Genomic DNA, 25,557 nt, shown 5'->3' with positions numbered 1-25,557 from the left:
TAGGATGTCATCTTATAGCAAAAAAATTGCTTTTAACTCCTAAAGCTTCTAAAGCACTCATGCCTGTTTTATCATTCTCTGAGAAACTCCTTCATCCCCTACTTGTCCTGTTTGCCTACTTGATTAGATTGTAAGCTCTACTGAGCAAGAGGTGTCTCTTGAATATTTAATATACAGTGCTGCATACATCTAGTAGCACTATAGAAATTTTAAGTAGTAGTAATGTAGAAACTTCTTTTATTTGTATTGCTATTATATAATATTCTCAATAAACAAACTGTGGAGAAAAAAAAGGAACACCAATCACTGTAGCTAGGACATGCAAAATGTTTTCCAGAGGTTGGTTTATGCCAACATAAATGTTCCTTGTAGTAATTATCTTCTTTTGACCCTGTCCCCATAAGGCATTCAAGTTATTAGAAGCTTACCCCGCCGGTGGAAGAGAGACTGCTGGATATGGTCTGGGGCAAAAGGAGACAGCAGAATCCTCAACCACCTAAAAAGACACAAGCAATAAAAAGTAAGAAAAAAGCCAACCTACTGTACTTTTTGCAGTATTTCTATTTTTTATACCCAGGAAAACACAATGGGAGGCTGTAGGAGAAGAACTGTATAACTTCCAGGCTGCATGTGCTACATTAAATTATTGTATATAAGTACAGATGTTTCCTGATCTTACAAGGGAGACACAGAAGCGTCGCCGTGAATTTCTTCTTTTGAAACCTGGGGTTACTTCTCTGGGGGCAACTTTTTATTTGAGACATCCATGTAAATGTATAGTGTGTTACCGTTCTGTTAAATATGTATTCTTTGAACCATCTCAATTGACAACTTTTGTAGCTACGTCTCGTTTGGATGGAGAATCATCTTGAACCCTAATATAATTAAGAAACCTCATGTCCCAGTGCTTCTGCTTTGAACATCTTGCAAAAATAATTTCTATAATTTTAATTTTTCGCTAATTTAAAATCTTGGATCCTTTAGGAGGACTTGAGCTTAAATAGTTAAATAATGTTTTCTTATTGGATGTTTAATCTCTTTATGATTATTTTGTTATTATGACTATTGCTTTCTGTACAAGTGCTTAGCTTGATTTAAATTGAAAATTAATAAAGAAATAAAATAATAAATTATTGTATAAATTCCATTTTAAAAAGCAGACATGATTTACTTAGCACATGACAAAGAGAGTCTCAGGGGAATATTATATATACTGCTTGATGTTTTGTCAGAAACTTTTTAACAATGTCTGGAAAACTCATGGATTTGAACCTAGATATGCGGATCTTATATCACTTTCATGGCTCATTTACCAGAGGCATAAGAATTAAGCTAGCTTGTAATCCAAGAACATCCTATACTAGAACTGGGTATGCTGCCAATGCAGAGCTCCAAAGAAAAACTCTCTCGTAACTAGAAAAAATAGATTAGGTCAAATACCTAGTTTCAATTGAATGCCACAAGCACACAAAAATAGTGATTTTTTTTTTCTCCATAGAAACCTGATGGCAGATAAAGGCCAAATGGCCCATCCAGTCTGTCCATCCACGGTAACCATTATCTCTTCTTCTTCTCTCTCAAACAGGGGTAGGCAATTCCGGTCCTTGAGAGCCGGAGCCAGGTCAGGTTTTCAGGATATCCACAATGAATATGTATGAGTATGGTCTGCATGCACTGCCTCCTTGAGATGCAAATCTATCTCATGAATATTTATTATGGATATCCTGAAAACCTGATCTGGCTCCAGCTCTCAAGGACCGGAATTGCCTACCCCTGCTATAAGAGATCCCACATGCCTATCCCAGGCTTTCTTAAATTCAGACACAGTCTAGCTCCACCACATCTTCCGGGAGACTGCTCCATCCATCTACCACCCTTTCTGTAAAAAACGTATTTCCTTAGATTACTCCTGAGCCTATCACCTCTAAACTTCATCCTATGCCCTCTCATTCCAGAAGGAACCTTGTTCAGATCACAGGACATTTTTATTCCTCAAATCACAGTTCATGGTTCTAACTGCTAGGTTACTTTTAAGTCTCAAAACAGAGGCTCACTAACCTGTTCCGTGAGAAGTTGAACAATGCAATCTGTCCATGTCGATAGACAAACTTTGAAATCTGATAAGGCTTTAGCGATATGTAAAATGGAGACCATGTCTCTTGTCGCTCAAAGAGCTCAGAGTGATTACAGACCTCAAGGAAAAGAGAATAGAGCTGAGTAAATCAAATGTGTCAGATCTCATATATCAAAGCAAATGTTCCCATATAGCCAACATTTATCAAGAAAAGATAATTCAGATTCAAAGATTTTGGTTAGGTTTTTGCCTAACCTTTTCCTCCAGGCAGATCATAAATCTTCCAAACATCCTGAATGTTTATACCCAAGTCAAAATCACATGTTTAAAACACTGTGATTAGATTTACAGATTCTCTATCCAGATAGCCACTGAATGGGTGATGGACTTGAGCCCCCAGGCACAGAAAATATACTATTTTAGATCAGTTGTTCTCAACTAGTGTGTTTGTTGCAAGTACCCAAGAAGTGTGTTGTGGGACTGGCACACAGAGCAGCTTTCCCCCCCCCCCCCAATTTATAATGTAGCATGCCTCACTCTTCCCTTCTGCCCCCCCTAGCACCTCTCCCTCATCGTCTCTCAGCAAAGGAGCAGGGCATAGGGATTTGTGTAGCCATTTCTCCTGCCGGGTTCCTGTGGCCACTCTCCCCTCCAAGCCACTACTATGCTGAACATTGAAGCTGCACTTTTTTGATAGTGGGGGAAGGGGGAGAATAGACAAAAAGCTGCTTGCCCAAAAGGGGGAGTACAGGGAGATGCTGGACCTTAGAAGTGGGGGAAGAGGGAGAGATGAGCAACAAAAGTGGGTGGAGAAAGAGAGGAGATACTGAGCTACCAAAGGGAATAGGAAGTAAGTTGGCGAGGAGATACTTGGCATGGTGGAACCATGTAGAGATCATTGGGGCTGGGTAATAGGCAGATGGTGAGTACAAAGGATAGAAGAGTAGTGATAGAGAGAGATGAAAAAAGAATGAAATAGGAGGCCAGGGAAGGAATGAGAGACAGGAGAACTAGAGGGCAAGTAAAGGAGATGGAAAGTTGATAGATAAGTGAAATATAGGTGGAGGATTTGAAGGAGAGGATGAAATTTGAGTGGACAGACAAAAAGAGAAGTAGGAAATACGTCAGAGATGGATATATTGAGTAAATGAAAGAAGATAGGAGAAAACTGGAAAAAGGACAAATGAGCAGCATCCAATGGAAAGAAAGCAGAAGAGACAAGAGAAACCGAGACCAATGCGCATAGAAAAATAAAATGCAGTTACAACCATGGTAAGAAAAACTTTTTTAAAAAAAATGTATTAAGTGGAATATGCTTTGGGACAAGTGCAACCACAAAAATCAAACTTAGATATATAATGTATTAGATATAAAAGTGATACTATGTATTTATCAAATGTATTTTAATATTTTGTACACTTTATGTAAAATTTGAAAATAAAAAATAATGGAAAAAAAAAAAAGGAAATGCATTTCTGGTTTTATTTGTTCTATGCTGTTGTACGTGATTTCTTCAGCTTATCACATTCAATTTTGTCTTCATATTTGTATTTTCAAATTTGTGATCTCTTGTCTTGTATTTGATAAGAGCTTGCCTGTGTTTTGTGTGCGACAGAGATGTGATATTCTATTTGCATGTACTTTCTGTTTAGAACTCTTTACCAGTTTTACTACTAACAGATGTACTGGTGTTCTAATAATGTAGTGCTGCCTATTTATAGGTAGGATTCATGTCTGAATCACAGAAATTAATGCTACTGTCTGCTAAGTTTGCTACATGTAGAGTTACAATTTTTTCAGGTTATTAAGTGTACCTGGTAGTGAAAAGATTTATTTTTACTATTACTCAAGGTTTTTTTTGGCACCACTCAGAAGACACAGTGATTTGGAAGACACCATTACCGGATTGGATTCTATACATTTGACTCTGAAGATTTTACTTTTACTCTGGCTTCTTTCATTGGAGGTGTTTCATTCATTTATTTATATATACACTGCTATTGTCGGTCAACTCTTGATGCAGGGGTACAATGCTGAAACATGGCCTGTTTTGGGTCAAACAATAAAACTCCTCTTGATCGTCCTGATCCTGAAGGCCCTTAGTATTTTTCTTCATGTTTGGTTATTACTCAAATGGTATGAGAATTAAAATATATAAAAAGAGATTATCTTGCTAATACCTTTTCTAGTAGATAGGTATTTCATTCTGGATGGATGGGTAATATCCTCATGCTCGCGAGCAGTAAAGAAGGAATCCACTCCAGCTTTTGAATCCCTCCTCCTTCACTAAAGGGCTCTGCTGCTCCTTTCAGTTTGTACCAAAGCAGGCAATAGCAATATATAGGAAACAGGTGTGAAGGAGAAGTACGGGGAAACTCTCCAAACTACAACTCTGTTCTGCTCTGAAATCCTAACAAATATGTTAAATATTGCCATTGAACAATCAAAACAGTGAAATAGTCATTCCAGACAAACATTTATGGAGTTCAAGTATTACCCCAATGTGTTACAGCAATAGATTATTCTTTATACCCTTTTTTTTGGTTTGAAAATTTTAATTAAGAAAGCAAACAAACAAAGTTAAATCACACACACAGTATGCATAAACAATGCGGAAGAAGTTATAAAGCACAACCCAAGACCCAGAATAGAAACATAGGTGCAGCAAACGGAACATACAGGTGGGGAAATTGTAAACCCTGCCTATGCATCATATAGTATACAGTAAAAACCAAACATTGCCCCGCTTACAAATAGCACCGATGAAAAAAAGATGAATAAAGACCCACCAACTGTTGGTTTGCTCCCACATTTTTCACATAAATCCCCCCACATCAATCAAAAGAAAAAGACCCACCCCCACCCATGCCCTCCCCTCCCTCCTCTCTGCCCCCTTCAGCGATTGGAGAATGTAAACTGACAAAGAAATTGTCACAAAAGATCAACCTCAGCAAGGACCTGCTCCCAAAGTGACTCGTACAACCTATGAGGTCCCTCCTTGTTTCCACCAAGGCTACACAGCTCCCAATGTGCCAATTCCCTAAGGGACCGCATCCACCCCACCAACTCTGGGGGTGTCTCATCTATCCACATATGCAGCACTCCCCTTTTGGCCACAAGGAGTGCAACATATAAAAAACGCCAGTGGTCAGCAGTCAGCCCCTGATCCAAGATCTCATCATTTCCCAACACTAAAATCAGGTAGAACTAATGAACAGATAACCCAAGGATCTTGACAAGAAAGTCCAGCACTCCATTCCAAAAAGCACCTAAAACCGTGCATTCAATGAGCATGTACAATAAAGTCCCAGTAAAGCACAGTTACTTACCGTAACAGGTGTTATCCAGGGACAGCAGGCAGATATTCTTGACTGATGGGTGACAACACTGACGGAGCCCCGGTACGGACAATTTTAGAGTGATTGCACTCTAAGAACTTGGAAAGTTCTAGTAGGCCGCACCGCGCATGCGCGAGTGCCTTCCCGCCTGACGGAGGCGCACGGTCCCCAGTTAGGATAAGCCAGCTAAGAAGCCAACCCGGAGAGGTGGGTGGGACGCAAGAATATCTGCCTGCTGTCCCTGGATAACACCTGTTACAGTAAGTTACTGTGCTTTATCCCAGGACAAGCAGGCAGCATATTCTTGACTGATGGGTGACAACACTGACGGAGCCCCGGTACGGACAATTTTAGAGTGATTGCACTCTAAGAACTTGGAAAGTTCTAGTAGGCCGCACCGCGCATGCGCGAGTGCCTTCCCGCCTGACGGAGGCGCACGGTCCCCAGTTAGGATAAGCCAGCTAAGAAGCCAACCCGGAGAGGTGGGTGGGACGCAAGAATATCTGCCTGCTGTCCCTGGATAACACCTGTTACAGTAAGTTACTGTGCTTTATCCCAGGACAAGCAGGCAGCATATTCTTGACTGATGGGTGACCTCCAAGCTAACAAAAAGAGGGATGGAGGGAAGGTTGGCCATTAAGAAAATAAATGTTGTAAAACAGACTGGCCAAAGTGTCCATCCCGTCTGGAGAAAGCATCCAGACAATAATGAGATGTATGAACTGAGGACCAAGTAGCAGCCTTGCAGATTTCCTCAATAGGAGTGGAGCGGAGGAAAGCTACAGATGCTGCCATAGCTCTAACCCTATGGGCCGTGACAGAACCTTCCAGTGTCAGTCCGGTCTGAGCATAACAGAATGAGATGCAAGCAGCAAGCCAATTTGACAACGTAAGTTTAGAAACAGGATGTCCCAATTTATTAGGATCAAAGGACAGAAAGAGTTGGGGAGTTGATCTGTGGGGCTTAGTGCGCTCTAAATAGTAAGCTAAAGCATGCTTACAGTCCAAAGTATGCAAAGCCTGTTTTCCAGGATGAGAATGAGGTTTCGGGAAGAATGCAGGCAGGACAATCGACTGGTTGAGATGAAAGTCAGAGACAACCTTAGGGAGAAACTTTGGATGTGTACGCAGAACCAACTTGTCATGATGAAAGACTGTAAAAGGTGGATCAGCAACTAGTGCATGCAACTCACTGACCCTCCTGGCAGAGGTGAGAGCAATAAGGAAGACCTCTTTCCAAGTGAGAAATTTGAAATGAGCTGTGGCCAAAGGCTCAAACGGAGGCTTCATTAAGGCAGAAAGAACCACATTAAGATCCCGGACCACAGGAGGGGGCTTGAGAGGTGGTTTCACGTTGAAAAGTCCCCGCATGAATCTGGAAACTAAAGGATGAGCAGTGAGAAGTTTCCCATGAACTGGCTCATGAAAAGCAGCAATGGCACTGAGGTGGACTCTAATGGAAGTAGACTTGAGACCAGAGTCAGACAAAGAAAGAAGATAATCCAACAAGGTCTCCACTGCAAGCGAAGTGGGATCATGATGATGAAGAAGACACCAGGAAGAAAACCGAGTCCACTTCTGTTGGTAGCATTCAAGAGTGGCCGGTTTCCTAGAAGCATCCAGAATAGAACGAACGGGCTGAGAGAGAGGCGAATAAGCCGAGGTCAGCCCAAAAGATACCAAGCTGTTAGGTGCAGAGACTGGAGGTTGGGATGTAGAAGGGACTGTTGATGCTGAGTAAGCAGAGAAGGAAACAGTGGAAGAAGTATGGGCTCCCTGGAACTGAGTTGAAGTAGAAGGGAGAACCAATGTTGCCTGGGCCACCGTGGAGCGATGAGAATCATGGTGGCTTATTCCCTCTTGAGCTTGAACAAGGTTCATAACATGAGAGGCAGAGGAGGGAAAGCATACAGGAACAGATTGGACCAATCCAGGAGAAACGCATCCGCTGCCATACAGTGAAGAGAGTAGAGTCTGGAGCAAAAGTGGGGTAGCTTATGATTGTGAGGAGCTGCAAAAAGGTCGATTTGAGGAGTGCCCCATTGAGTGAAAATGGACTGGAGAGTCATGGGATCGAGAGTCCATTCGTGGGGTTGGAGCTGCTGAGATTGTCTGCTAAGGAATTCTGCTCTCCCTGAATGTAGACAGCCTTCAGGAATAAATGGTGAGCTGTCGCCCAAGACCAAATCTTTTGGGCCTCCTGTCCCCACCCTGTTTGTTGATGTAGTACATTGCAACTTGACTGTCTGTGCAAAGTAGCAGAATTTGAGGAGAGAGGAGATGCTGGAAAGCCTTGAGGGCATAAAACATCGCCCAGAGTTCCAGGAAATTGATGTGATGTTTCTTTTCCTGGGCAGTCCAAAGACCCTGAGTTTGGAATTCATTCAAGTGAGCCCCCCAGGCATAGGGGGAGGCGTCGGTGGTGATGACTAGATGATGAGGAGGTAGATGGAACAGGAGGCCTCTGGAGAGATTGTAAGATTTCAACCACCATTGCAGAGATTGACGAAGAGATGATGTCACAGATATGTGTCGTGAGCAAGGATCCGTCGCTTGGGACCACTGGGTAGCTAGGGTCCATTGAGGAGTGCGCAAGTGAAGGGTGACATGAACTGTCGAGGCCATGTGACCCAAGAGTATCATCATTTGCTTGGCAGAGATGGAGAGCTGTGGAAGTAGCTGCTGACAGAGATGTTGAAGAGTCTGAAGGCGGTTGGATGGAAGAAACGCTCTCATGAGGACCGTGTCCAGGATCGCTCCTATGAACTGAAGTCTCTGAGTGGGGATGAGATGTGATTTGGGCAGATTGATCTCGAAACCCAGAAGTGCGGAGAAAGAGGATGGTCTGGTTGGTGGCATGAAGCACTGCCTGAGAGGAAGTGGCTTTGATTAACCAGTCGTCCAAGTAGGGGAAGACCTGAAGATGGTGAGAGCGGAGAAAAGCGGCCACCACAATGAGACATTTTGTGAATACTCTGGGAGAGGAGGCAAGACCGAAGGGTAACATCTTGTACTGGTAGTGACAGCGATTGATCATGAAGCGGAGGTACTGCCTGGAGGCCAGATTGACCGGAATGTGAGTGTATGCCTCTTTGAGATCGAGGGAGCATAGCCAGTCGCCCTGAGTGAGAAGTGGGTAAAGAGTGGCCAGAGAGAGCATTTTGAATTTTTCTTTGACCAAGCATTTGTTGAGATTGCGAAGATCTAGTATGGGTCTGAGGTCTCCGGTTTATTTGGGAACCAGAAAATAACGGGAGTAGAATCCCTGCCCCTTCTGATCTAGAGGAACTTCCTCTATGGCGTTCAGAAGAAGAAGGGATTGGACCTCCCGAAGGAGAAGGGAGGACTGAGGGGTGTGTGAAGCAGACTCTTTTGGAAGATTGCAGATGGGAAGAGTCTGTAAAGCGAGAGAATAGCCATAGAAACATAGAAACATAGAAAGATGACGGCAGATAAGGGCCATAGCCCATCAAGTCTGCCCACACTATTTACCAACCCTCTTAAGTCTACTGACCCCCTAAAGAATAATTGTAATTATACTGTCACTCTACTGACCCGCTCATTCAGTCCTAGTGACCCTATCCCTTGGCATGACCTCGTAGGGATCCCACATAGGTATCCCATTTGTTCTTGAAGTCTGAGATGCTGCGTGCCTCGACCACCTGCACTGGAAGCTCGTTCCAATGCTCAATCACTCTCTCCGTGAAGAAGTATTTCCTGGTGTCTCCACGAAACTTCCCTCCCCTGAGCTTGAGTGGATGTCCTCTTGTGGTCGAGGGTCCCCTGAGAAGAAAGATATCATCTTCCACCTCTACCCGTCCCGTGATGTACTTAAATGTCTCAATCATGTCTCCCCTCTCCCTACGCTCCTCGAGAGTGTAGAGCTGCAATTTGCTCAGTCTTTCTTCGTACAGGAGACCCTTTAGCCCCGAGACCATCCTGGTGGCCATCCGCTGAACCGATTCAACTCTGAGCACATCTGAGCCATGGCGAAGGATATTGAGAACCCACTGATCTGAAGTGATAGTCTCCCAACGGCTGATGAAAAGAGAAAGACGTCCTCCTATGGGTTGAGGCAGATGGGCAGATGGTAGAATACTGGCTATGTCCTGGAGAATGAAGTCAAAAGGGTTGAGTAGACTTCTGCGGTGGAGGAGGTTTCACCTGTTGTTGCTGTTACGCACGAGGTGGTTGACGTTGTTGCTGACGCTGACGTCTAGGTTGCTGCGGAGCCGATGGTAAGGGTCTAGCAGCATAATGGCGTTGATAGGCTGATTGTTGCCGAAATGGCCGGGCAGGTGGAGTCTTCTTTTTGTTTTTGAGAAGAGTGTCCCAGCGAGTCTCATGTGCCGACAATTTTTGTGTGGTGGAATCAAGAGAGTCACCAAAAAGTTCATCTCCTAGGCACAGAGCATTAGCCAGGCGATCCTGATGGTTGACATCAAGCTCCGAGACTCTCAGCCAAGCCAGGCGACGCATGGCAACAGACATCGCCGTAGCTCTTGAGGTAAGTTCAAATGTATCATAGATTCCAAAATGTACCATGAACTTCCGAAGCTGGAGAAGGGAGGAAGAACAATGACGAAAAGCAGATCGTTTGCGGTCAGGTAAGTATTTCTCAAAAGAAGCTAAGTTCTGAATCAGGCGCTTCAAATAAAAAGAGAAATGAAATGCATAATTACCTGATCTATTTGCCAACATAGCATTTTGGTACAACCTCTTTCCAAATTTGTCCATGGCCTTTCCTTCTCTGCCAGGAGGGACTGAGGCATATACACTAGCTCCCGCAGACTTTTTGAGAGTAGACTCCACCAATAATGACTCGTGCAGGAGCTGGGGTTTATCAAAACTAGGAATGGGGATGACCTTGTATAAAGAATCTAACTTGCGAGGAGCCCCCGGGATGGTCAAAGGAGTTTCTAGATTTGTATAGAAAGTCTCCCGCAAAATATCATGGAGGGGCAACTTCAGAAATTCCCTTGGAGGCTGATCGAAGTCCAAGGCATCAAGGAATGCCTTGGATTTTTTGGACTCAGCCTCCAAGGGAATTGAAAGAGACTCGCACATCTCCCCTTTAGAAAAGCGGTAAAGGAGGAATTGTCTGGTTTAGAGGATGGATCGTGTATAGAAGGGTCCTCCTCACCAGAGGAACACTCACCCTCAGAGAGTAGTGGCTCTTCAGAGTCGCCCCAGAGGTCAGGATCCCTGACTTGAGAACTTCGATCCCGGGAATCCGGTGTCGAGGGCTCAAGGTGTCGGGATTTACGCACCGACTTGCCCGACCGCAAGGAAGCGTCACCGGGAGAGGTCAAGGACTGCAATGGTGCCGAAGTTTGAACAGCCTGATGAAGAGCTCTCGGTTCCGGTACCAGTACCGGCATGGAAGTTGAGGAAGCCGAATGGACCGGTACCGACAGAGTGGAAGCCGACAATAGGGGCTGTTCCACGGGCGGTACTGGTGGCTCAGACCGGACCGGGACTGGAAGGTTCGGTGCCAAGAGAGCAGGGAGGAGTTGCTGCAATTGCTCTTTAAGCTGCACCTGAAGGACGGCTGCAATACGCTCATCCAAAGAGGGCACCAGTATCGCTTTCTTTTTCTGCGGTACCTGCAGTGCCGCTCGACGCCCAGAGGATGAGGAGGCAGATGAAGATGCACTCACCTCTATGGGGGAGGAGCGTTTGGGCGGGCGCCTCGTGGTCAGCAGGATTGGACTCGCTGCCACAGCGACTGGAGGGCGCTTGGGCGGGGAAAGCTTCTTAGCCGGCTTACCTGACTGGTGCGACGCCGGAGCGGTGTCACACTGCATCGAGGAAGTAGGAGCCGATTGCGAAGGAGCCGACGCCGGTGCCGATGGCGCAGAATCAGCCATCGCGGCACCGAAAAGTAATTTTTGTTGAAGCTGTCGGTTTTTCAACGTGCGCTTCTTCAAAGTAGCACAACGGGTGCAGGTGGAAGCCCTATGATCCGGACCCAGGCACTGTAAACACCAGTTGTGCGGGTCGGTCAATGAAATGGGCCGTGCACACCGATGGCACTTTTTGAACCCTGGCTGAGGGGCATGAAAGTAAAGACGGCCTCTGCCAAATCGAAAGCCGAGGCTTTGATGATGGCAACAGGCCCCGTCGGGACGAACCCGCGAATTGAAAATAAAGTTGTTTTTTTTGGGGTTTTTTTACTAAAAAAGTACTAAAAACAAAAAGAAAAGAAGGAAGAAACTCTTCCGAGACAAAAATCACGCGAGCGAGAAGGTGAAAAAAAAGGCTTTTCAACGGCCGTTGAAAAGAACGCGTCTTTTTAGCTCCGCAGAAACTAAGAAACTGGGGACCGCGCGCCTCCGTCGGGCGGGAAGGCACTCGCGCATGTGCGATGCGGCCTACTAGAACTTTCCAAGTTCTTAGAGTGCAATCACTCTAAAATTGTCCGTACCGGGGCTCCATCGGTGCTGTCACCCATCAGTCAAGAATATGCTGCCTGCTTGTCCTGGGATAATACACTTTACACATTCAGCCGATTCCCAGAAACCAGCCCTGACCCCCTGCGTCCTAGTAAAATAGGTACGATGTAGCAATTTGAATTGTAGCTCTTGCAATTGAGCGTTATGTGCCCCCATCCTATATTAGAGAAACAGGTTTTAAGCACCCCAAGTGCTATCTCCTCCCCATCTCCAAAAGACCATTTAGATGCCAAACTGATCAACTGGGAGTCCTCCTGTTCCTCTCGCACCGTCCCATACCAAAAAGACAACGAGTTGAGAGTAGGAGAGTAGGGGGAAGGGCCATGAAAATCTGATTCACCTTTAAAAAGTGGCTACCCCCCCCCCCGGATGGTGTTGTAATTTGTCCATATAATTATGACACAGCTATAAGTATGCGAAAAAGGACATATAGGGCAAGTTCCAGGTAGTGCGTAAAGTGTCAAACGAGGGAAAAGTAAATGGCAGGGTTCCCACAGAAATTACGTGACCCAAGCAGAGATGAGTGCCAAACTGGTCCTCTATGCCCTTAATGACCCCCATCCCCAGGAGAAAATCAGGGTTAAGGCGAGCAGCTGGAAAGCCCAATTACCCTGCCCCTTACCAATCCGGTGCCACCACCAATTCAACGCCTTCCTTAAGGGAGTGAGCCATACCGAGTGAAGACCTAAGCCCTGACACCTCCACGGACAAGTCAAACAAGCCAATGCCGTATAAGGGTCCGTCCAAAAGTCAAACAATCCCCCAAGAGCAAACTGAAATTCAGTGAAGAGCTCATGTACCCATCTCATAAGAGCAGCCACATTATATAAGCAAAGATCCGGTATGGTCAAACTCCCTCCATCCCAACTTTTGCGTAAGCTTCCAAAATCCGATACATGCTCTCCTATTGTGACAGATGAAAGAGCCCATAAAAGACCTATAAGATCCTTCATCCGCTCCTTTAAGCCAGAGAGGAATCATCTGTAAAGGATAGAGGAGCTTGGGGAGCAACACCATTTTCACAAAAGCAATTCTACCCGACAAAGAAAGAGGCAGGTCCCCCCATCAAGCGCAGTAGTCCTAAAAATCTTCAGCTTTATCAGAGACATTACAATGGCATACATTGGACCAGTCCACGCCAAGAAAGATTTCGAGGTACTTAAGTTCTCCTCCTGCCCACCAAAACAGGAAAACCGGATCATGGCGCGATATACCAGGGGATAAGACAGGCATAGCCTCTGATTTACCAAAGTTGATACAAAGACCCGAAAAAAGCACCAAAGGCTTCAATAAGAGTAGTCAGGCATGGAATCATCTCCTTTGGATTGCTCACAAACAACAACATATCATCCACGAACATTGTAATTTTACATTTCTCAGGGCCTACCCTAATACTCGTAATATCTGGGCAAGTCTGAACATTCTGGGCCAGAGGCTCCAAAGACAAAAAGAATAACAGTGAGGATAAAGGTCAGCCCTGCCTCGTACCCCAGTGCAGCAAGAACAAAGCTGTGTATCTTTTGTTGATAAGCAATTGAGCTGAAGGAGCCTTATAGAGACTAACAATCCACTGGTAGAATGCACCTACAATACCGAACTATTGCACTATCCAAAAAGATATGGTCTGACTGATATCCAAATTTCAGTCTGGACTCAAACTTTTTGATGAGACTGCAGGCAGGCACAGGAGAAAACTGACAGGGCAGGGTTCCAGAGTGATACACCTATCTACTAGAAAAGAAATTAGCAAGATAAGAACCTCTTTTCTAGCACAATAAGTGTGTCATTCTGGATGGACGAACATACAAAAGCAGTCTCAGAAATCTAGGGCAGGACCACTGCCCTGGCTCAAAACACTGAGGACCCAAAGGCAGAGGCCTCCCTTGCCAAGTTGATGCACTACAAATCACCTCAAGTGACAACACATGAGCTTCCAGCCTTGAAGAAGCTATGCTTCTAGTTGAATGTGCCTTTACAGAGACTGGTGTCTGTTTTCCACAGGCAATATATGCTGACGGATCCATATGGAGAGAGTACAAAATGATCGGGGGAAAAAAAAAGAAATATACAGAGCAGATCAGAAAGACTCCTTCCAGCTTGCATGCAAAAGGAAAAACTGAAAGGGGCAGTAGAGCCCTCTAGTGAAGGAAGAGGGATTTAGAAGCTGGAGTGGATTCCTTCTACATGGCTCACAAGCAATGGGGTTATTACCCATCCGTCCAGAATGACACACCTATTGTACTAGAAATATTATTTTTGAATGGTAACTTCCATGGAAAAAATGTGCTAGTTATGATGTGCATCTGGGTTTTTGTGGATGCAGAACATGTTTACATTTAATTCATAAGACATGCTATATTGTATCAGACTCAAGTTCTATGAGTCATGTATGAAGTGCATCATGTATGCAAGCTTTGCCAATCAGGTGTGTTCTGGCTGAAAAAAAAAAAGTTGAGAACCACTATTTTAGATACAGCTCTGTCAATCAAGAAGAAATTTTCAATTAAAGAAATACCCATTTAAAAGGATGAAAAATACAGTGATTGGGCATTCTGCTTGTAAATAGTGATTGTATAAAAACTGTTACACATTTTATGTTGTTTTATCATTTATATGGGTTCTTACTGTGCAACAAAATAAAGGTACAAAGTGAACACTGAAGGCTGCAATCATGACTTTATACTTCTTTCTAGTATATTAATTTTAGCACAAAACAAGGATATGGATGTAGAAAACACTTGTTGCAAAGTTGCATTTTGATTTGAACAATCATATCCTTTAATCATGCTATACCTTGTGAAAACTGTAGGAAAGGACTTGCTATATGCAGATGGCTAGTTTTACCTTTCTGAATTGCATCACCAGGTTCATGAGGCTGCTGGTGGTGGTCTGTGCTTGCTGCGCAGTGCCCATGGAAGATTGCAGCAAGTCATCAATGGAGATCTTGTTCTTCAGAGCCTGGTATAGCAATTTCTGCCGACTGGTAAGTTGGCAATACATCAGAATTTCAATCTGAAAAACAGCAATGGGGTACTCCAGCAAAAAGATTTCACTGTGAAATTGGGAGAAACTAAGATGAAAAGTATGGCTAAGTGGCATCAATATTGCCATAATATGGACTTATTTAAGGGCCTCAAGGAACCAGATCTTACATAATATCAAATCAAGATAGCGTCATCTATGCATATTTATACAAAAATCAAACTTCATAGGAAACTGGAAATGAACACACATTTATCAAAATGTAGCAACTTAGACCTATACCAAGCAACAGACACAAATAGTGTTCCATGTCCAAATCAAAACACATGCTTAGTATGTCAGCATATGTATGAGAGTTTTAGTAGTGTACCTTGTCTGACAGCTCATTCTCTACATCCTTCTTGATCCTCCTCAACATGAATGGTTTCAGAATCATGTGCAGGCGGGACAGTTGGTCTGAAAGACAAAAACAATCAAAGAATTTTGACAATAGCTAGACCACAGAAAAGAAAGGGCAAGTCAAAAGTTCTTGCCAGTCCAGCCATAGTGGGATGTTGCTGCTCATCCAAAAATTTACTGGGAGACAGTAAAAAGCATCCATCTTAACCTAACCACTAACAAGATGACACTCTCAGAATCCCAGATACCAAATACATCAAGCAAGGTTAGCATAACAGCTACAAGAGTATTGAAAAGGTGACAGCAAAGCACAAAGGAATGGAGAGAAGATCAAACCACAGCCTTACAGATATCCACAGGAGGCACAAGAGAAGATTCAGCTCAAGAAGCTGCCTGCCCCCGAGTGGAATGAGCTTTGAGAAAATCCAGAACAGGCTTCTTCTGAAGAAGATACGTTGAAGTGATAGCCTCCTTGATCCACCACGCAATCATAGCCTGGGAAGCACTGTCCCCCTTACGAGGACCGGCTAAAAGGACAAAAAGATGATCTGACTGATGAACTCCTAGGTCTGCTGAATATACGCACAAAAGACCCGACAGACATTTAATTTGCGCAACTGTACCTGCTCCAAAGAGCCCTCCCAAAACCGGAAGAACAACGGACTGGTTGACATGAAAAGGAGAAACCACCTTCAGCAGAAAAGAGGGAACCGGAAGCAGCATGACCCTCTCCCTAGAGAATTCCATGAAAAAGCCTGAAGTTCAGAAACGCATCTCGCAGAAGTAATGGCCACCAGGAACACCACCTTAAGAGTAAGGTCCTTCAACATGCAGGAGCACCGAGAGAACCAGATTGAGATCCCAGGCTGGAACCAAAGGATGCACTGGAGGTCGGAGCAATTTTGCTGCTCTCAAGAATCTAAATCACATATGAAGAAGAGGCCAAACACCGACCATGCAACAAACCGTGAAAGGAAGATAAAGCCACAATCTGAACCCTGAGGGAGGACCAAGTAGGTCCCAGTCCAGGACATCCTGCAAGAACGCGAAGATGTAAGGCAAAGTGCAACCACACCACTCTTCAAAGAGATGCCAAACTCGCACATAAGCCCGAGAGGTGGAAAGTCTCCGAGAGGTGGAAAGTCTCCTTATCTGAATAACTTTTTTTTACTTAGGCATTCCTTTTGATGTAAGGCAAAGTGCAACCACACCACTCTTCAAAGATGCCAAACTCGCACATAAGCCCGAGAGGTGGAAAGTCTCTGAGAGGTGGAAAGTCTCCTTATCTGAATAACTTTTTTTTACTTAGGCATTCCTTTTCAAGAGCCAAGCCATAAGAGAAAAGGAACCCAGATTGAATATTGGAATGGGACTCTGAGTCAGAAGGTCAGGCGAGAGGGGCAGTGGAAGAGGATCTGCCATGAAAAGATGAATCAGATCTGCGTACCATGGGCACCTGAGCCAGTCCAGAGCCACAAGGATCATGTGGCCTATGTGGCAAGTAATGCAAAAAAGGACTCTGCCCACCAGTGGCCACTGAGGAAAAACACACAGCAGGCCGTCCGTCGGCCAAGACAGCACCAGAGCATCCAGCCCCTCAGCATGGTAATCCCTGCACCGACTGAAGAACCTCGGTACTTTAGTGTTGACACTCGTGGCCATCAGCCAGCCCCAGGCCTGTACAATCAACTCGAAAGCTTCCCAACCAAGACAACACTCTCCGGGATCCTGCACATGACAACTGAGGAAGTCCGCCTGGACATTCTCCACTCCCGTTATGTGGGGAGCAGAGATGTCCAGAAGATGAGTTTCTGCCCAATCCATGAGAAAAGATTCCTCCTGCGCCACCAGATGACTCTTGGTTCCCCCCCTGACAAGTGACATAAGCCATCACCATGGCATTGTCCGAGAGAACCCAAACTGACTTGCCCTTAGCAATTCCTGGAAAGCTAGTAATGCCAACCAAATGGCAGCTGATCTTTCTCCGGTGACCAGCTGCCCTGAACCGAGGAGACTGGTGTCCGTGAGAAGTACTGTCCCCTTGGGCTGATACAGACTCACTCCCTGAACCAGACTGAAAGACCTTAGCCACCAGCACAGGCTGCAATGAACTAACCCCCGAAGAGGGATGGGAGAGTCCAGATTGTGTATCTCAGGTGAACATTGCCGAAGAAGCACATACTGAAGTGGGTGTATGTGACTCCTGAACTCACCCGACCACTTCCAGGGAGGCCGCCATCGACCCCAAGACCTGTAGAAAATCTTTTGCCAGAGGACACTGAAAACGCCATCAGAAAGCGAATTTGCGACTGCAACCTGAACACTTGGGCTTCTGGAAGTAAGATTCTCCCCCAAGCTGGTGTCGAAGAGAACTTCAAAATACTCCAGGCGCTGAAACAGAGTCAATCAGCTTTTGGACAAGTTGACCACCCATCCCAGTGACTGCAGGAACTCCACAACCTGAGTCGTAACCCGGGAGCTCTCCTGAAAGGATTTGCTCGAATCAACCATTCATCTAGTTAGGGATGAACCAGAATGCCCTCCTTGTGTAAGGCCGCCACCACCACAACCACAATAATTTTGGTGAAAGTCTGCGGAGCTGTGCCAGACCAAAAGGAAGCGCACAAAATTGATAGTGCTTTCCCAAAACTGCAAAGTGAAGGAATCTCTGATGGGAGGCCCGAATCGGAACATACAGATATAGGCCTCCATCAGATCAAATTTCAAGTTTTATTAGGATTTTATATATCAAGGTTATGTAAGCGGTTTTACAATCAGGTACTCAAGCATTTTCCTTATCTGTCCTGGAGGGCTCACAATCTATCTAACGTACCTGGGGCTAGGGAGGATTAAGTGACTTGCCCAGGGTCACAAGGAGCAGCGCGGGGTTTGAACCCACAACCCCAGGGTGCTGAGGCTGTAGCTTCAACCACTGCGTCAGAAATTCCCCCGTGCGAAAGAACTGAACCTAGAGCACCTGTTGACACCTTTCAGATCCAAAATGGGTCAAAAAGACTCCTCTTTCTTGGACACCATGAAGTAAATGGATTACCGGCCGGTACAAAACTCCTGAGGAGGCACTGGGATCACAGCTTTGAGGTCCAGCAACCTTTGCAGTGTCTGAAGAAAAGCCCACTTCTTCGAAGCTGCTGGACAAGAAGAGAAGAAACGATCCGGCAAGGGCAGGTAAAACTCTAGAGCAAGGGGGTCAAACTTCCTCTTCGAGGGCCGCAATCCAGTCGTGTTTTCAGGATTTCCCCAATGAATATGCATTAGATCAGCGGTCTCAAACACGCGGCCCGCAGGCCACATGTGGCTCTCCAGGTTTTATTTGCGGCCCACGGTCTGGAGGCGATCATTCTCTTCCTTTTGGAGCAGCAGCAGGCTCGTTCGTTCAAAGCCGCGGGTTGGCGGCTCCTTGTGCTATCCACTCCTGCATCGGAAACCTCTCTGATGTCACAACATCAGCGGGCCTTCAGACGCAGGCGCGGATCTCGCAAGGAGCCGCCACCCACGGCTTTGAACGAACAAGCCGGCCAGACATGCTGCTGCTCCAGTGGCGTACCAAGGGGTCCACTGTTCTCCCTAGAGTGCGGCTCGCGACTCATCTAGAGCAGTGGTGCCCAACTTGCTTCCCTTCCCTTCTCACTGCTGCCATCGGGGATCAGGCCGGCACCGTGTTCTTTGATCTCCCTGCTTCTCTTCCCTGCGGGCCGACCAACTCTCGCGGCCCGACATCAATTCTGACGTCGAGAGGACGTTCTGGCTAGCCAATCACTGCCTGGCTGCCCGGAACGTCCTTTCTGACGTTAGAATTGACGTCGGGCAGCAAGAGTTGGTTGGCCCCACGCAGAAGAGAAGCAGGGAGATCTTGGCCTGTTCCTGATAGCGGTAGCGGCAGCAGCCTATTCCGCGGCGGCATGGGGGAGGGCAGGAAGGAAGGAAGAAAGAAAGAAAGAAGGTGGGGTGGGGACAGGGAGCCAGAAAAAAAAGCAAAAAATGGGGCACGGAGGAAGGAAGGAAGAAAGAAAGAAGGAGGGGGGACAGGGAACCAGAAATAAAGCAAAAAATGGGGCAAGGAATCAGAGAAAGACAGACAGAGAAAGAAAGAAAAAGTTGGGGGAGGGAATGAGGTCTGGAGGAGATGAAGCATACAGGAGGCTGAAAGAAGGGAAGAAGTATTGGATACACAGTCAGAACAATAAAGTGCAACCAGAGACTGATGAAATTACCAAACAAAGGTAGGAAAATGATTTTATTTTCAATTTAGTGATTGAAATGTGCCAGTTTTGAGAAAGAAAAGATATTGAACTTTAAATGTGAGTGCTGCAGAAAAAAAAATAGAGTACTTGGAGGGCTGCAGAAAAAATAGTTAAGGTCTTATTAAAGAAATGACAATTTTGCATGAGGTAAAACTCTTTATAGTTTATATATCTTTCCTTTTAATTGTTAAAGGAAAGTTTTATAAACTATAAAGAGCTTTACCTCATGCAAAATTGTCATTTCTTTAATAAAACATTAACTATTTTTTCTGCGGCCCTCCAAGTACCTACAAATCCAAAATGTGGCCCCGCAAAGGGTTTGAGTTTGAGACCACTGCATTAGATCTATTTGCATGTACTGCTTTCATTGTATGCTAATAGATCTCATGCATATTCATTGGGGAAATCCTGAAAACCCAACTGGATTGTGGCCCTCGAGTACCGCCATTTATACCTGTGCTCTAGAGTATGGCCATCCCGAATCACCTCTAGAACCCACTGTTCCGTTGTGATCTCTGTCCACCCCTGGTAAAACCTCCGCAAGCGGGCTTCCCACCGAAACCGGGGAAGTTCCCTCAAGGAATCACTGGGCTGGGTGAGAGGAGGAAGGGCCTCCAGAAGAGTCACGACCCCCCAGGCGGCCAACCCTGAAAGGACTGCATGCACTGAAAGAAAAGGCCCCTGGGAGGAAAAGCAAATGCCCATGGGCAACACCACCCCGCAAAGCTTGGCGAGGACAGTCCTAAGAAAACTAGGGCACCTTAAGAGTCACTCAACACCTGAACAAACTTATCCAACTCTTCTATAAACAGGAAGGAGCTCCGAAAAAGAAATTTACTGATCCACAAAATACCGGTCATCAGTCTCCCGGTCAAGGACCCGCTGAGACCTCCAGAAACAAGCCTGAGCTACCAGATTGCCACAAATTGCCGCCTGGACCACCAAGGCAGCTATGTCAAAACTCTGCTTAAGAAGAGACTCTATCTTACGATCCTAAGAGTCTCTCAAGGCCAAACCACCTTCAATCAGCACCATATGCCTAGGGGCGATAGTTGAGACCACCGCAACAACTACAGGAGACTTAAAGGTATCCTTATCCCCGTCAGGAATGGGATAAAGTTGGGCCATGGACCATACCAGGCAAAAAGGCGCATCCCGAGTCTTCCATTGCATGTGCACTATTTCCCAAATATCCTGATGCATAGGAAAAGAACGGGAGGCCTACCAGATCCCCCGAAGCAGGGAGTCTACCACACGCGGGGGGGGTCCTTTCCTTCCTCCTCAAAGTGCAAAACCAAAGAAACTTCAAGAATAAGCTCCTGCAGCTCTTCCTGATGAAAAATGCACACTACCGACACATCCTCGCCAGCCAGTGCCTCAGAAAAACACATGTCCACATCATCCGTACCCCCAAGAGGATTTTGGGGGATCCAACAAAGGGTCCAAGTCCTCATCAGGCAAAAACATGTCCACAAATAAAGTCCTCATCCCACAAGACCCGCGGCTGCTTGGACGAAGACAGAGGGGACTGGGAAGGAGCAGACGCTGAGGGCAGCCGAATGGGGGTAGACGTAGAAGGCAAAAGCCCCCCTGAAAAATCAGAGACCACCTGGGAAGAAACAGGACCCCAGGTTGCCTGTAAGCCTTGTACATGGCTAAAACAAAATCAGGGTTAACTCCCCCCCAGCAGCAAAGAAGGACTCACTGCTAAGGCAGGAGACACATTGCAAACATATTCCTGTCTCTCTAAAGACAAGAGGAAGATCACCTGAGGCTCCAGGCAAAATGGCGGTGCTTCCCGCCAAAAACAATGAAAAGCCCGCCAAAAAACATTCCTCCAAGGTATGCAGTGGCAAAGAGGCCACTAAAGCAGACCCGGCCACTAAAGCAGGCAGTAGCAATAAGGGACTATCAACGGTAAGGAAAACCTTATTTCCATGACTGTTAGCAGCTGGGGAAATCCCTGTGTGGGCGATAGGGGAAGCCCAGGCTTCCCTACAGCCGACAAGCGGTACATGCACGAAGGGGTACCCTGCTCACCAGCACCTGAAGCACACAAGGATTTCCCTTCACAGCAGCCAGTATACATCGTGCACACGACAGCCGTATCAACCACGCGCCTGGAGCACAATGAGCACTTTTTAAATTTCTTAAAAGAGCTCACTGCGAAAACCGCTAAAAGACAAAACAAAGTGCCGGTTAGCAATTAAAATCAATTTAAGTCAATTAGACACTTCCCTACAGACCAGCACTGCCTCAGGATTTTTTTTTTCAATATAACTTTAGTTTAAAGTGAGAAGACCCCACTGGCTCTCAAAGCTATATGCCAGTGTCCCGCAAACATTTCTGGCCGGCGGCACACTAAATGTAGTGCCCCGGCCGGAAGGCACATGGAAATCAACGCGTTGATGTCACATGCATGCGCGATGCCATTGCGTCAACGTCTGCACAAGCGCGGAGGCCCATCTTGCTGCAATCCCACCATTACAGGGATCCAGGAGGTCCAGGTAGAAGAGGAGAGATGCCAGCCAGGAGGAGAGTCGTCCACGCTGGCTGACTTCCTACAGGACGTGCCTCTCACCGCAAGAGGCGCATCCTGTAGGCAGGCAGCCAGCGTGGATGACTCTCCTCTTCGCCAGTGTGTTGCGGCACACCAGAAATCTCAGGAGGCACACTGGTGTGCCACGGCACACAGTTTACGATACACTGCTATATGCCTTACATGAATATTAGTGGCAAGGTTTACAGCCAAGGCACCTCTAAGGTAAAAATTTTGGGGAGGGGCGTGGAAATAGAAGGGAGGGACTTGACCAGTTGAGTTTGGCACCCCAAGGTCAGACAGACCCCCAAAAGGGTCCCCCAAGCTCAGACACCCACAATAAGGACAAGACAACCACTAAACAAATCCAATAACCCTACACTAAACTAGGGAAAGACTGCACAGGCTTACCACCTCCATCTGCTGGAAACTGAGAACAGACTGATTGTAGTTGGGACTGCACAGCTCACTTATACTACAGCCAACAGTCAGTGTCTCAGTCTCCACCTGCTGGCAGAGGAACATAAACCTATCCATTTCTGTGCCAGTCTGGAGGGACAATAAAGAAAAAAGTCATTTTTCTAACACAAACAGAATGAAGCTCAAAATTTTATTACAGGCAACTTTAGCTTTTAGAATACTTTATAGTCACTTTAGGCAGGGCTGGTGCAAGGATATTGGATGTCCTAGAAGCCTTCAGTCTTATGTCTCTCCTACTCATGAGATTTTGATAATTAAACATCATGATCATCCCAATACCAGGTCTCCCATAACACCACTTTAAAAATGCATAAATGGACACCAAATTTATGAATATTAAACTTTGCTTTATATATGTGCTCTCACACTCTTTACAGGTAAAAATATGTGCTAATGGCTCTCAGTTTGTGTTGCTATCATAATATATTGTTTTGCTTTGACTGCTGCTGCTCTCAGAAGCTACTGACCTAGACAACTGCCTAGTCTTGCCTGATGGCTGGGCTAGTCCTGATTTTCGGGCATCTGTTTCCAAATGGAGTCATGGAGAACTTCAAAAAACAAAAAGAATTGACCCCAAGATATCCACAGAGAAGAAAATCCAGAGAAAACCAAAAAAACTCTGTAGAGTGACGATGTTCCTAAATGGACTTTATTTGAAAGAGTCAAAGTTCCAAAGGTACACCAAAATCATCCACATAAAATAATTTCATCCACATAAAATGAATTCATCCACATAAAAATAGGTTATCCACATAAAAGCCTTAAAGGACCTAATCCGCTAGGGAATCAGGACCCAACATGGTCTGCGTTTTGACAAAAAGTGTTCTTCAGGGGTTCCTGGGGGTCCTATAAAGGTGAATATGTGGGAAACAATTGTGTGGTGAACCGATTCACCACACAATTGTTTCCCACGTATTCACCTTTATAGGACCCCCAGGAACCCCTGAAGAACACTTTTTGTCGAAACGCGGACCATGTTGGGTCCTGATTCCCTAGCGGATTAGGTCCTTTAAGGCTTTTATGTGGATAACCTATTTTTATGTGGATGAAATTATTTTATGTGGATGATTTTGGTGTACTTTTGGAACTTTGACTCTTTCAAATAAAGTCCATTTAGGAACATCGTCACTCCACAGAGTTTTTTTGGTTTTGTCATGGAGAACTTCAACAAGATCTGTGCTTTAATATACTAAACTATAAGACCACTGATTGTGCAGTTTTTCAAACAGATTTAGATGAGGTTCTTGAGGAATGTGTCAGAGAACTAATGCTTTCTAGAAGATGACGTTTTAGGGCCAGATATGCTTAGTTAACCCATAAACATAAAGGGAAAATCTCTTTACAATATCTAGCCCCTTTATTTGTTAATCTGCTGCACTTTAATAGCACTTTGTTGGCTTTATTTCATCACCTTTATATGAAGAAACCTTGTAGAATATGATACGTATTGAGATGATGGGCACTATGTAAAATATAAGTGCTTTAGGCATGTCTGAATTAAACTTGAGGAAGACAATCACAGCGCACAGTCAAAACAGCAATTGTGTGTGGTGGGGAGAGGACAGGTTTGGTTGCAAAATGTTAGAATTAGAGAGGCAGAAGGTATTGAAAGGGATTTCACTCACTCTCATCGATGGCAGACTTGTTTTCTGCATGACTCTCAATATCCTTGGAAAACCATTCATTGAATTCTTCATGAGAATCGAAAAGGGTTGGCATAATAAAGTGCAGTAGTGCCCACAGCTGAGAGAAAAGAACAGGTACAATTTCACTTTTAATATCCCATTACTAGATCAGAAGAAATGACTAACCAGTTCTCACAGATTATATAATGTAAAAATCTAGAAGATGGATTGGTCCTGGACAAAGCTGGAGGCATTGTAAGTTGTGGTTCTTTTTAAAAGGATTAATATACAGGCAGCCATTTCTAATGATAAATAGCAAATTTACACAAATAACCTGGTTGTCTGAAAGTTACCCTCCCTCAATGCAGCTCAAAATATTTTGACATTTTTGTTATACCATTATTCATAAGACAGTGCAACACAACATGAGCACTTTGCACCTACATTTAGAGTTGGTATCCCAGGATATGTTTGAATCCAGGGAGGAAATTAACATTCAGCAAATGCATTTTTAACTCTACATGCATTTTTCCCCTATGAAAAAAGGCACCCACTAACAAAAACAGGCACAAGCACCAACTGCACCCACTTCAAGATTCAAAGAAAAGTACATGCATATATTCCCTTGAAAACTGGTGAAAAGTGTATGAGTAAGAAGTGTTCATAGACTGTGTACCAGTGGAAACAGTGAAAAATGCCCCCTAAAAAAGCCACTGCTTACAAAGGCTTGCAGATAATGGAAAAGAACTGGTGGCTCTAAGAATTAAACATTCCACTGTAATTCAGGAACATCAAGTTGCTTTTCCTTCTTTTGTACAGTCCAGCTATCAAAGATTATTCAGTCAGGGGCTATAGACCATGGCTCCCTTCAGAAACCACTGTACATGCAATCTAAGTCTGTCCAAGAAGCATACTCTGAACCCATTTGTTGCCATAATCTTGAACACATTAAAACTTTAATACTTTTGAACTTAGGGATCTAAATAAGCATCGTCTGCAAAACTAATTCCAAATGCATGCCTTACTTTACAGAGGCACAATTAACAGTCCCTCTCAATAGAGATTAAAATCTAGTCAAGTCAGTACATACAATGAAAAATAAACAATTAAAAAGTGAAATTTGTTCTCACTTGCTAATTTCCTATGCTTGATTCCTACTAGACCAGCAGGATGCATCACCCTACCAATAAATTGAGGTAGAGAAAGATGAACTTCTGGTGACATGATTGACTTAAAGGGTGAGGCAGCCTGGAACTTGTCAGTATGGTAATGGCCAAGCCAAAAACGAAAACATACAGAACAGAAGGAAGCACCTCCAAAACAGTAATCTTCAGTTAACTAATCTAATACACATAGAAAAGCCAGAACAAGCACAAAAGCAAGTAAGACATCACAAAGTCTCC

The 25,557-nt window shown here is 44.9% G+C and overlaps 1 protein-coding gene across 1 annotated transcript in view; it reads right to left on the bottom strand.

Moving 5' to 3' along the window:
* Positions 1-25,557, bottom strand: part of INO80 (INO80 complex ATPase subunit) — a 348,126-nt gene that overhangs the window by 150,118 nt on the left and 172,451 nt on the right. The window contains 5 exon segments of the mRNA XM_033951235.1: positions 429-496; positions 2,059-2,192; positions 14,712-14,879; positions 15,220-15,305; positions 24,155-24,272. Of these exon segments, the coding sequence (XP_033807126.1) occupies positions 429-496; positions 2,059-2,192; positions 14,712-14,879; positions 15,220-15,305; positions 24,155-24,272 (574 nt within the window).

The sequence above is a fragment of the Geotrypetes seraphini genome, chromosome 7 (genome assembly GCF_902459505.1).
Source record: "Geotrypetes seraphini chromosome 7, aGeoSer1.1, whole genome shotgun sequence".
Classification (NCBI taxonomy): domain Eukaryota; kingdom Metazoa; phylum Chordata; class Amphibia; order Gymnophiona; family Dermophiidae; genus Geotrypetes; species Geotrypetes seraphini.
Note: the sequence above shows the minus strand (reverse complement) of the source record. Positions and strands in the feature narration are given on the sequence as shown.